The sequence below is a fragment of the Crocuta crocuta genome, unplaced genomic scaffold (genome assembly GCF_008692635.1).
Source record: "Crocuta crocuta isolate KB4526 unplaced genomic scaffold, BGI_CrCroc_1.0 scaffold26, whole genome shotgun sequence".
Classification (NCBI taxonomy): domain Eukaryota; kingdom Metazoa; phylum Chordata; class Mammalia; order Carnivora; family Hyaenidae; genus Crocuta; species Crocuta crocuta.
The window spans coordinates 2,791,642-2,805,137 of NW_027532249.1; the positions used below are offsets into that span (position 1 = coordinate 2,791,642).

At 42.1% G+C, this 13,496-nt stretch overlaps 1 protein-coding gene across 1 annotated transcript in view; it reads left to right on the forward strand.

Moving 5' to 3' along the window:
* Positions 1-12,157, forward strand: part of PIEZO2 (piezo type mechanosensitive ion channel component 2) — a 446,101-nt gene extending 433,944 nt beyond the window's left edge. Inside the window, exons 50-56 of the mRNA XM_077778264.1 lie at positions 1,339-1,527; positions 1,857-1,949; positions 3,507-3,679; positions 5,599-5,727; positions 6,896-6,975; positions 9,554-9,737; positions 10,616-12,157. Of these exons, the coding sequence (XP_077634390.1) occupies positions 1,339-1,527; positions 1,857-1,949; positions 3,507-3,679; positions 5,599-5,727; positions 6,896-6,975; positions 9,554-9,737; positions 10,616-10,868 (1,101 nt within the window). The 3' untranslated portion in view covers positions 10,869-12,157. The remainder of the gene's footprint in view (positions 1-1,338; positions 1,528-1,856; positions 1,950-3,506; positions 3,680-5,598; positions 5,728-6,895; positions 6,976-9,553; positions 9,738-10,615) is intronic.
* The last annotated feature ends 1,339 nt before the right edge of the window (positions 12,158-13,496 follow it).

Below are 13,496 nucleotides of genomic sequence, written 5' to 3' on the forward strand. Positions count from 1 at the left end.
TGTGTGTGTGTGTGTGTGTGTGTGTGTGACTATATATCTGAAATTTTCAAATACTGTGGTTTTTCTTTTGCAATAGAAAATTATAATCCATGGTATTAAACTCCAGTGCAAAGATATCAAAACGCAGTGTTGGAGCTGAACATCATGCCCTAACTCAGAGCACAGCGACTTACAGGCACTATCTCCTGAGCACAGAATTCACAATGCTGCCCATACTGGCTCTCATGCCTCCCCCCCCCTCGCCCCCCCTGCCCCCTTGTCCAGCTCCTGCCCTACACTTCCAGGCCTGACCTCAGCCATCAAGGAGCCATTGTAGCAGTGCTGGCTCCCAGACCTCTCTCGTCCTTTGTCACGAGAGCTCAGCGCCTTCAGGCAGAATGTGGATAAGTTTTCCTTACCTTAACTCTAGTGAAATGAATGGCCCCCTCCTGAGAGATTGTGCCCCTCCCAGGATAAATCTCACAACCAGGCTGGGGAGTGGAGGCAACCCCCACATTATGTGTGTAGCCCAACTTCAGGGGTAACCCTGGAAGGCAAAAAGGTCACTGAGAAGCAACATTTAAGCAAGGGTTACACATGCAGACCTGAAGCCCTTTTGATTCCAGACGGTGCATCTGGCTCCTTGTATCTTGCTTAGTGTCAGTGCTTGGTGGGTCCTTAATAAATCTGATGGCAGGGATTCTGTCCCCACCAAACTCACTGCTTTTGTACGAGAGAGCAAGTCCCTCACTTGATGCACACATTTACCACCACCCCCAGCTCCGGCTACTCAGCACAGCACCCACTGAGGGCCTGAGTGGAGTCCTGGTGCCCAAGAGACAGGGCTCTTCTGATCATATAGATCTTATTACAGGACTTGAACCACATTGCCTTCTGACAATATGTGTCATGAATGAAGTGAAAAAAATTTTTCCACCCACCAAGAGCAGGTGGTTGATAGGCACAGCTTTTGACTATTCGGGAATCTGAAGTAAAGTAACTTTCTCCCACACAATCCCTTAAAACCAGAGGCTTTGTTCACCAGTATTTGATCCATTGGTCCATGGGTTCATCAACCAGCCAAAACCAGCACAATTTTAAGGAGAAAGTCTCTCGGGTCCCGTTGGTCCCTCGTGGTGCCAATGTGGGGGACGTGTTGGGTGCTCATTACAGCTTCACATCACTACCTAACTTCGTAGAGTGGGGGACAGGCTTGCTCTCCCCACTTCACAACAAACTGAACAGAAGCAGGACTCAGTCAGGTCCTGTGGCAGGAGCGCACACCCTTCCCCTTCTACCCAGACCCCACCTGCTTCTGGGGGCCAGAAGCCTGAGCCTGGTGTGACTTCTCTCTTGCAGAGATACCCGCAGCCCCGCGGGCAGAAGAAGAAGAAAGTGGTGAAGTATGGCATGGGAGGCATGATCATCGTTCTGCTCATCTGCATTGTCTGGTTTCCCCTTCTCTTCATGTCCTTGATCAAATCCGTGGCGGGGGTCATCAACCAGCCCCTGGACGTCTCGGTCACAATTACCCTGGGAGGGTACCAGGTAACCTCTGTGCACGTCCCCCAGGGCTCACTCACCTGCCGACACCTTTTCTGATAAACAGCAACAGGATGTGTAGTTAGCTTTTGCAGTCCAGATTTCCTCCCTACGTTTCGACTGGTCAACAAATACATGATGTATGAGATGAGGCACTGAGGACAGTGAAGTAATAGTTGTGTTCGTGTTGGGTAATCACTTCAAGAAGAGATCTCTGAGGTCAATTGCCACTGGGTACCCAATGTGAGATACACCTCGTAAATATTGTTCTTTTAACCCAGGATGCAGATACCGGCCTTGGAGTTTTAACAGCACCGTGTTTCTTTGTTTTCCAGCCTATTTTCACAATGAGTGCCCAGCAAAGCCAGTTGAAAGTTATGGATGAGCCCAAGTTTAATAAATTTATGAAAACTTTTTCTAGGGACACTGTAAGTAAATGCATGTAGTAGATCTCTGTGAAGACCTTTCGTCTAGGTGAGCTTACTGCTTGTCATTTCCTTCACTGTTGTGTCACGGCCTGTGGTGGTGGGAAGGACTTTTCAGGGATTCCTGGTGGTTCGCAGCAGATTCCTGGCCACATCAATACTCTGAGACACTGTGTCCGTATCATTGGAAATGTCTCACTAAACATAATTTTAATTCAGGACATTTTAACGTAAGCTAAACAGATATGGGTCCTCTTTCATCTTTTTAAATATTTTAAAATTGTGGTAGATATTGATCCCTTTGTCGGGTAGATCTAATCTAAGAATCTGTATTAAGGGAGTAATTCAAAATGTCGGAAAAGCTCTATGCAGACACTTGCTTGTGCTGCCATCCTCTGCATTACTAAAAGCTAGAAGCCACTGAGGGCTTAATAAGTAGGGACTGGTTGAATAAATTATGGCAAAAGTATCGAGTGAATTTGATAGGCACTGGCTTCCTTAGGGCGGTCGGCATGGGAGATGGGGACTGCCACTTTTCATTTTATTTACATGCTATGTTGTCTGAATATTTTCTAAGCGGCGTCTTTCAGAATACAAAATAATTACAGAGACTCTGCATGGTGTGAACATTCTCAAGACAAAACCTCCATGAAAGAGGATACACATTATTATTTTTTCAGTTAAAAAAATAAAATCTACGTCTCCTACCCAATATGATACTGGCATCGCTCTGGTGGCAAAGTAGTGGCCAATGTATTCTCTTCTGTACATTACAAACTTTTAATCATGTGATAAATTGATTTTTCACAATTAAAACTTGCTTTACAAATAATACTTTGTATTTAAAGAAAATGCTTAGGCAAACAGATGCTTATCCCCTTTATAAAATTGTCAGCCTCTAATGCACACTGCCAAAACTAATCTTGAAGGATGTGCAGCTGTGAAGATACGACCAGGAAACTGTGGATGGATTAAATTTGACTGTCTCGTGAGAAGGAACACCCCAATAGTTGACACATTTCCTTCTTAGTGGGGAGGAAAAATGACACAAAAATCATTTGCCTTTTCTTTATTGATGAATTCGGATGATCCCATAGCTGTACTGGTGTGGCGACATCACCCCTGGGAATTGGGACTCAGGCTGCCCTTCCCCGCGGGGAGAGGAACAGAGTAGTGCAATAGAACACAAAGACCATCCACTGTAAAACTTTCCCTTCCTTAGGAAGAATTCCCCTTTATGCAGCCCATTACGAGAAGAGTAATCACTTTATTTGCACATCACCACAGGGGGCACCTGGGTGGCTCAGTCCTTTGAGTGACTTTGGCTCATGGTCATGATCTCAGGGTTCTTGGGTTCGAGCCCCGCATCGGGCTTTGTGCTGACAGCTCGGAGCCTGGAGCCTGCTTCGGATTCTGCGTCTCCCTCTCTCTGCCCCTCCCCTGCTTGTGCTCTGTCTCTCTTTCTCTCTCTCTCTCAAAAGTAAACATGAAGAAAAATGTTTATTTGTACGTCACCACATATATGATCTATTTATGCATGTGTTATTTGTGCATATACAGGGTGCCATGCAATTTCTGGAAAATTATGAAAAAGAAGACATAACAGTAGCAGAACTGGAAGGAAACTCAAATTCTTTGTGGACCATCAGCCCTCCTAGTAAGCAGAAAATGATAAGCGAACTCATGGACCCCAATAGTAGCTTCTCTGTTGTTTTTTCATGGAGTATTCAGAGGTAGTTACTGTATTTCCATGCATAATTTCCCCTTTCCCCCCAATCTAAACTCGGGGTGGGGGTGGGAGGAGAGAAGGAAAGAAAAAGTTGATTGATGTGAATTTTAGTTGACATTACACTTTAGGAACATTCATTCGATGCTGTTTGTTAAATAACAGTTTGCCTAGTAATCTCTGACAAAAATAAGAACTTCTTACTTTTCCTTTTTTCTACTCCAGTTTTTAAGGAGGCTGGTAACGAGTTCTGTGAATGAGAGAGAGAGGTAAAGCAAAAAGAAAAGAGTCGTAACTTCTAAAATGAAATGGTCTGGATGATTGTAAGATTTCCCTGGAAGGTTGACGTTTGGTCTTAGTAATAAAGAATTGGCAGCCTCGGAAACTTGAATTCTCACTCAAATCCCTCCAATATAGGGAAGCCCTGGAAGAGCTTCTCTCCAAGTAGGAGGTGTGAGAGCAGCCTGGGAGTCCTAGGAGGGAGAGCTGAGAGAAATTCCTTCTCACCTACTCTGATCCCATGGCCAGCATGTGCCCACTACTTACTTGTTCATCTATTTTAAGTTTTTATTTAAATTCCAGTTAGTTAAACATGCAGTGTAATATTAGTTTCAGGTATACAACATAGTGATTCATCACTTCCATACAACACCCAGTGCTCCTCACAAGTGCCCTCCTTCACCCCCATCACTTATTTCACCCATCCCCCCTCCCACCTCCCCTCTGGTAACCATCAGTTTGTTCTCTGTAGTTAAGGAGTCCATTTCTTGGTTTGCCTCTCTCTCTTGTTCCCCCATTGCTCACTTGTTTTGTTTCTTAAATGCTTTATATGAGTGAAATCATATGGTATTTGTCTTCCTCTGACGGACTTATTTTGCTTAACATAATACTCTCTAGCTCCATCCATGTCTTTGCAATGACAATATTTCATTCTTTTTTACAGCCGAGTAATATTATACACACACACACACACACACACACACACACCACATCTTCCTTATCCATTCATGAGCATGTCTTAAGAAAAGTTCTTGCTTTCAGAAGCCCAGTGTGTTAGTGAAACAGTCGGGGAGCCTCAATACAATAAATTAGTTGCTTGGCTGAGTGTTTGTTTGCTTGTTTGTTTGTTTGTTTGTTTTTATCATAGTCTTGTGATTCAGGATTCTATGCCAGCTTGTTTGGGAAGTCAAGTGATAGGTTCATTTGGGTTCATGGTTCCTGGCTTCTAGGATAAAATTAAGAAAGAATCATGCTACATACAGAAGAAGCCTTCTCCAAGCTAAAATGCATTTACAAGGAAACAGTAAAGAAATAGCTGAAAGGGGGCTGTTCAGAATTGAAAGGACACCTTCTTTCATCTTATTTTCTCCTTTAGAACATCCCAAATTCCTCACATGAAATTCTGTACTGCCAAAAATTCACTTTCTAGCCTTTTCTTTGAAGAACTACTAAAAAAAAAAAAAAAAAAAAAAAAAAAAAAAAAAAAAACAAACACTTTTTGGGAAAAATTTTNAAAAAAAAAAAAAAAAACTAACAACATTAAAGATCAACTCTTGATGGAACATTCTTTTAAAAATGTGGATTCTGTTAGTCACCATGGAGACTAACCTCACTGGATCAATAAAAAAGGGTTTCAGAAATTCATTATCAGAGCATCAAGATGGTTTCTCTTCTAGTCAGCGGACTCTGCCCCCTCACCTGCCATCTGTTTTAAAGGTGTTTGTGGCCTCCCCGGGCTTTACTAACTTGGTTGTCTAAGAAGCTGGACCTAAAGGTGAGGTGGACAGAAAAGGTTGGGGTTGACAGTTGTGGACCTAAGGAAGACTTGGTGAGATTAATAAAATGAAGAGTCAAGTGAATTTTTGAACCTCTCTTCCAGCCTTCCAAATAATCACTGACATTGAGCCTTTTTATTTTTCTTCACAGAAACATGAGTCTGGGTGCAAAGGCAGAAATTGCAACCGATAAGCTTTCTTTCCCTCTTAAAAATACGACACGAGAGCATATAGCTAAAATGATAGCCGGCAACAACACAGAAAGTTCAAGAACACCAGTGTAAGTAATTACTCCTGGTAATTAGCTTTAATAGATGGATGTATCTGATACAAAATCTCCATCTGCAAACTCACATATACCAGAAATGCAACTTTCTTCAACAACTCAAGTGACTCTCTGCTTGGAGGCCTCATTGTGTTGCATTAAGGCCGCTCTGTTTTCCTCCCCCACTACTCTGTTCACCTAGCCCTGGGAGTATTAATCTTGTCCTTGGGTAGCAAACTTTGCCCTTATCTGACCATAATCACCAAGAACCAGAGAAAGGCCCTGGGAGACCCCTCTTCTACTATTACTTCTGGCCTGGGGTCATTGAATGGATGGGAGATGAGGGGAAGGTAAGGGATAAAAGGAAATTTGGGAGGTGGGGACCTACATCTCAATATATTCTCCTGCCATATAAATTCTCCACTTCAAACAGATCTAAGCTGTGATGTCTGGATTCTAATATCTAAAACTAGCAGGGGGGGGAAATGCTCTTGGTGCAAAACCACTCAATGAAGTATTCCAGATGTCCACCGGCCAATGCCTAGTTCTGACCTCCAGTCTGCCTTGACCCCACTTTAAAGCATTGAATACAAGAGCCTCCATGATGCAGTCCTCAGACGTGTTCCCTAAGACAGCCTTTGTTAATCACTAAAGTTGAAGGAACTTCAAAGGCTCTCAGATCCTCCCCCATTATTTCCCCATGAGAGAATCTGCTCAGGTCACCAGCTTGTCCTAGGCAGAAGGAGGGTTAGGTCCTGGCCACCAATTCTCACCTCAAGCCTCAGTATTGTCACTAGATAGATTCATGCCATCCACTGGATTATAGATATAATTATGTATCTATATAGAGAGACCTAGATCCTAGCAAGAAAGACAGTCCCTTGCTTCAGAAACAGTCACAGACATGGAAAATCTCTGGAGCAGTTTTCAAGCCATAAACTAGCTCATGTACAGAGTTTACATGAGTATTCGAATAGAAATAGGTAAATTTGTTTAGCTTCAGAGAATTCTAATTATAATGGAACCCATAAATTGCGATGACATCACGTTGTATACATATACAAAGATTCACCATTATCTGTTTGATGTGAGGTCAAAGTAGCAACAAAAATATCAATTTTATGTGGGTAAAACAAAATTTAATTGCCCTTCCCCTCCTTTTTTTTTTTTTTTAAACATACAGGACTATAGAAAAGATCTACCCGTATTACGTGAAAGCACCTAGTGATTCAAATTCAAAACCTATAAAGCAACTTTTGTCTGGTAAGGATGAGAAGGCATTGTTTCAGAACTTTTTATTAATGCTTCTTTTGTTTAACTTCTAGTTTGCATTTTCAACCTTTCTCGAGCTGCTTTCCAGTTTTCTGTCTCTGTGAGAAGCTTATAGGAAGCATGAAACTCCGAGCTGTGTTCAGTAGCCAGAAGGAATCAGTGAGTCATCAGGAGCCATAGTCTTCATTGTTTCCATCATTATAGAACCTGATTGGCTTAAATCCATGTTTAACACCTTAGTCTATTTATTTGATTCTATTAACATCTATATCTTGGGCAGAAAATGGCCTCATGCAGTGTTAACTACGACGTTCCTCACAATAAGAATAATAAAAAAGTAGCAGGAAACCTGCGTGATTCAGCCCAAGAGTGGTGTAGTATCAATGGTAGTCTTTAGGGACTGTATGCACCCCCAACAATAGTGATGGTAGTAAGTTGATGATATGGAATTCTTAAGCATTAATTATTAAGCATTGTTTGGCTTCATCAGTTGCCTGGACCAGAACAGATATGTATGTGTGGTAAAAGTAGAAGGACAGTGTAGTATATATCCAAGTCATGTCCATTCCTTTGCCAAAATGGGTTGCTCATAGTCTCTGGGCAGTGCGCCAGGCACTAGAGATGAGGCTCTGCATGGTTTATGTTTAGCTGGAAAGATGGAGATGTAAGTAAATAGGTAGAAGATCCCATGGAGATCACCAGAAGTAGAGGCAGGATAGAGGTTCAGAAGATGAGCATGGGTGGGCCCCCACATCTCTAATGTGTTTCTTTCTCATCAGTCAATAATACATTTGTCTTAACACAGTAATTGTGAAATATATTGAGAACTTTGGTATTTCCCTTTCAGTCCAAATAGTTCTAGAAATGCTTAGTCCAAGAACACAGATTGCTCAACAGTCATTCCCCCCTGAAATGATTCTGTCCCTCAGTGGGCCCTTCACAGCTGCTGCATCTCAGCAGATGATCCCACAAGCCTGCTAGGGCCCTTCTTCAGCTGCCTTCCTCTCCCTGGCAGTGGGTCTCAAATTTTCAACAGCCCCCGCACTTTTGTTCAGCTTCAGGAAGATGAGGCCCCTCCCTCCAAGGTCAGTCTAGCCCTGTACCCAGATCCCAGTCCCTCCCCAACATTTTCTCCACCCCTATCCACATGTTCTGTTCTCCCAGAACACACACTTGTTGGCTGTGAGTGATTTGAGGTCCAACCTATGAAGTCCCTCTTCCCCACCCCACATGGTCTTGGTGTTCTCAGGTCCTGCTAATACAACAGCTTCTCTGATGAGGTTTACTGAATTCTCTCTGATCTTTACCATAAGGCCTATTTAGCATAGGTTGGTAGTTATCACCAGTTTACAAAGGAGGAACCAAGGCCCAGGGTGTGAATCGCTCAGAAGAGATTATACAACCAGTATGTGGACAAACTAGACCAAAACCTGGGCCAGATGCCCCCACCCAAAACTCTCTAGACTTCAGAACCAAGGTTCTTTTTGTTCCTGAGTATTATGAGTGGTTCACATTCTTCTTGAGGAAGGGTTTCTTTATCTTTATGAGTCTCCTGCCTGACTTTCCATCCATCCATCCATCCACCCATCCATCCATCCATCCATCCATCCATCCATCCATCCATCCATCCAATAGACTTACATTGCCAAGCACTGTCCTAGATTCCTTTGATCTAGGAATTTAGCAGGAAATAATGCAGACACAGCCCCCACCCTCACAGAGTGTATAGTCCACCACCATGATTCTCAGTGGAGGCCATATTATCATTGGCCGTGGTGGTGTTTTCTTAGAAAGACCTACACAGAGAACTACAAGCTTTTTGTTGGCCCTTTTACTGTTATTTTATATTCACCCTAGGCTCCAACAAAAGCAATTGTTAACCATACATCATGGGTGTTCAGAACTTTACTGAGCTTCATCAGTCCTTCCGGAAATAACCTCCTCCCCCGCTCCATCTCCACTTTACTGATGTTCTCAGCAAAATTCAACTCAGAAGTCATTTCACCTGGGAAGACCTCATGGATCCTACCAGTTAGAATTGATCTTTCCTTGTCAGCACAGATCCAACAGTGGTTGCCACATGCCCATAAGTTGTGCTTGTGTACGTGGCCTGTTCCCGTTGAGATATGGAATCATGCTGTATTCAACCCTGTAACCACTGCTCACCTACAGAGGGCCTTCCTCCTAGAAGATACTCAATAAATGCTAGTAATATGATTGAATTAGTCAAGTCAATAAAAAGTCAATGATTTGGGTTTTTAAACATCTAACTAGTTGCTTGGGATTATTAGCAAAGAAAGATACTCAGGTATCTTCCCTCTCTCCCTGTGATGTGGCTTCCGTGCTCACTTAGCAACAGTGAGTAACCTCTTTAGTGACAAGAAGAAACCTTATGTACACCTGTGGCCCACTTTTCTTTCTCCACTCACATTGCTAACATGTCCCTGTGTCTTACTTATCCTGCCCCATACACTGTGGATAGTAGTAACCAGGTTCTGCCATCTGAGAATTGTTTACATGCATTAAATCTTAATACTCTTAAGCTAACTCATTTTTCCTCTCCTTCCAGAAAATAATTTCATGAATATCACCATCATTTTGTCCAGAGACAATACAACTAAATCTAACAGTGAGTGGTGGGTTCTCAACCTGACTGGAAATAGAATATACAATCAGCATGCTCAGGCCTTGGAACTGGTGGTCTTCAATGACAAAGTCAGCCCACCCAGTCTGGGGTTCCTGGCTGGCTATGGGTAAGGACTCATTTCACAGTTAGCAGTTATCAGAGTCTACTTCTGTATCCTATAAAGTTGATGGGAAGCTTTGTATCATCCTAAAATTCTTGAACTTAACAGCTACAATGTTAAAATTCATAGATCATTGGCCCTTCACATTAAAAAATGAAGAACCAGAGTCCCAAAGAAGTCAAAATGCCTGGTGTGAAAAACACCATGAAGGACAGGACTAGAAGTCATATTTCCAGTTTCTTGACTCTACCTCTTCCTGTCATGTTTGATGTAACCCAGTGTTTAAACTTAGAAATTGGTGTACGCTTATCTGTCTTCTGTGTAGATTGCCCTCTGACCTTAGCAGATAAAGGCTGTCAGGCATCACAATTTTGGACATGGTCCAATGACCAAAATGATCTGGGGCTATCATCTCACCATGTTCTGATGTTTAAATTCTAGGACACATACCTCCTCTACAAGACATCAAAGTCTGTTAAGAAAGCAATGTCTATGCAGAATTATAGTATAAAAATAAAGAGCTAAGTGCAGAAAAGTATATGTAGTACAATTGCATATCTATCAAATATATTATGTGGTTTCTTTATATAATATTTGCAGTAAAACCACCTGAAGTTCATACGTGAAACTATTAACACTGCTTGTTTCTAGAATTGAGATTTGTTTTGAAACTTTCATTTTTCACGTCTTACAGCTCTGTAATATAAAGTGTGTTTAAACAAAGAACATAATTACCTTTTAATAAGCAGAGAAAATGCTTTCACCAAAGGGAAAAACTTTAGAGAAATTTTGCTTTTTTTGTTTTTTTTTTTTTTTATTTTAGATGTGTTCTAGTAACTGTATTTAGCTGGTAGGTACAATTTCTACTTACTTTTTTTTTCCAGTATCATGGGATTATATGCTTCAGTTGTCCTTGTGATTGGGAAGTTTGTCCGTGAATTCTTCAGTGGGATTTCTCACTCCATCATGTTTGAAGAGCTTCCAAATGTGGATCGAATTCTGAAGTTGTGCACAGATATTTTTTTAGTTCGAGAGACAGGCGAACTGGAACTCGAGGAAGATCTCTATGCCAAATTAATATTCCTGTACCGCTCACCAGAAACCATGATCAAATGGACTAGAGAAAAAACAAATTGATGCTTTAAGACACAGACTGCAAATCAAGTTAATATTTGAATTTTTAAAAAAAGCACAATATTCTCATAAGAGCTAAGCATTTCTAGTTGGATGGAAATGATTTCTCTTCTGACAGGTGGTCAAAAGGAGCTGACTTCCTTTTGCAGTCTAAGCTACCTTGCAGATGAAGGCGCTGTTGGAAATGTTATTTGTAATTCCATTTCTCCAAAATCAGGGCTATTTGTTTTATGATTTAGTCAACAGTGTCTTGCATTCTGATTGACTATGTGAAGGAATCATTTATGGGTCTCCTCCCTTAGAGAAACAGGAGAGAAGAAGAGGGAAGAAGGAAAGTTGCCCATGTTTTTCTGTGCGGGGCCCACACGCTTCCTGAAGAGATGCCAGAATTCAATACACTGTGTCCTGTAGCCAACGGGGAAGCTGCTGTCAGGAGAACAGATGGGCCTCAGCACGCCCCAAAAATATGCAACAGCAAGAGGAGCCTGAAACTCCTGAAGAGATTTCTGGGGGGAAACAAGAGAGGGACCCAAAGACCCATGAAGATACCAGTGGAAGAATAAGCCTCATTCTAAGCAAAAAGTTAACATTAGTGACACTCTTACTGCCTTATCTTAACTGAAGACTAGTAAAAATAATCTTTCCATTAAACACCAGTGACTTCTCAGGAAAAAAGAAAAAAAAAGCAGCAAAACAAAAATGTGGACACCGGTTTTGTTGAGGCCCAGCTAGTGACTCACTTCAGTGGTGGTGGCTGTTATGCTTCAGAGTTCTGCTCCTCATCAGACACAGGCTCCAGGTAGAAGGATAAAAATGGCACCCAGCTGGGTGTGGAATACTCTGACTCTGTAACTCTTTACTAACTGAGGCCATGAACGCTCTTCTACCTTTTTCCCCATCCCTCAACATGCTTTTTCCCATTTCGATGATTTAAGGCAATGCTTTTTTCCAGTATGTGACATTTTCCTTCCTGTTTTTCAGGTATATCAAAGAGTTTACATATTCCAATTCACATTTTTACATCTGAGACGGGTTTTTTAAGTTCATAATTATGAAAGAAATATGTATATTGAGCTTGGGGAAATTAAAAAAACGGCCTTTTCTTAAATTATTATTATTGGTAATACAACCTCTTCATTAAATAACAATGTAGCATGAAAATTTATGATTGAAATGTAGTTTTCATTCCATATTAAAATGCAGTTTCTGAGGAATCATTGAATGGACTAGAGTATGTCAAAAAAATGATCCTGTGTAGTTTGGGTTCAGGACTGACTTAAAATAAAGCACATCTTGCAAAGCGATTTCAAGAATAGTCTTCATTCTGCCTCTTTTGCATGAAGTAGGAAAAAACTATTATTTTCAATACTATGTACGAGGAGTTTAAAAAAATCAACTGAGAGAAGAATCCACTTCTTGTTGTTTTTATTATTTTGTCTTTCTCATGAGAGTAATGGTATTATATTATTCTGCAAGAATAATATAAGCAGGAAACAACTGGTAACAAATTAATTTCCAAAGAGGAAACCGTTAAGTGAATATGGAGCTTTAAAAATAATAGAGTTCAGACAGTGTTCAGTATCTTCTGGAGAATTAGTGTGTATTTGTTCTTCAAACATGAAAGCCAGCGTACATACCACCCTGTGGAAATCAGCTCCTTCAGTCATTGTGGCAATACACTCAGACCATTGAGGGGAACTCTGTGGACCACACTCTGATTTCCCAGCAACAGGAAGAATCATTGCACATATTTCTGGTTGTGAATTCTTTCTTTGAAAAATGTCAGCTCCAGGGAATTTCCAGAGAGCAAGTTATGACACATTTAGGAAAGAGGAGAAGTAGGAAATCTTCCTGAGAAGAAAGTGGAAAGTCAAAGCATACCAGAATGGTAATGTTCCTCAAGAGAGCAATTTCCAGGGTTCAAGAATGAGCTTCCTATGTGTCAGAGAGAGAAATATAGAAGGAAATATAAAAGAAATAACGAAATGTAGAAGGGAAGCGCTTCCTCCGGGGAGGCATGTGTAGAGTGGAAATGGCAGATAACGAGGAGGTCCGCCAGGCCTGGCCAGGCCACCACTGGGCAGGGAACCCCCAGGGCCAGCAGGTCACTTCCCCTATCAGCCCCACATACCTAACAGCATGAGGGGATTGTCGTACTGTAACCAGCCACACTCCAAGCACTGCCCCAGTGGACCCTCCTTGTGAAAGTGGCCTGCCACCTTAGATTGGGTTCTCTGGAAATAGCCTCTGAAAGGAACAGTCTGGACCAAGGACATTTGAGGTGGTGTTCCGGGAAGGTACACTGGTCAACAAGGAAGATAGGATCAAGCAAAGGGACATGCTGCCTTATCACGCAGCTGCAACTGAACATCACCCCACCCTTCAGGGCACTTGAGACCTGGAGTGGTTCTGCCTTGTCCGGGGCAAGGACGTGGCATCTAGATCCTGGCACCGGCAAGCCGTCACCGCAGCCACTTGCTGTGCAGGTTTCACCTTTGATGAGGCGGGAGCCTACTCCCTTTAAGGAGGGGCACAGCCTTGACCCATGGGCACTGGCATGTGGGCGTGCAGAGGGCATTCGTGGAGATTTCAGTATCCATCACTGTCTATCCTTGGGCCACTCAGACCCAG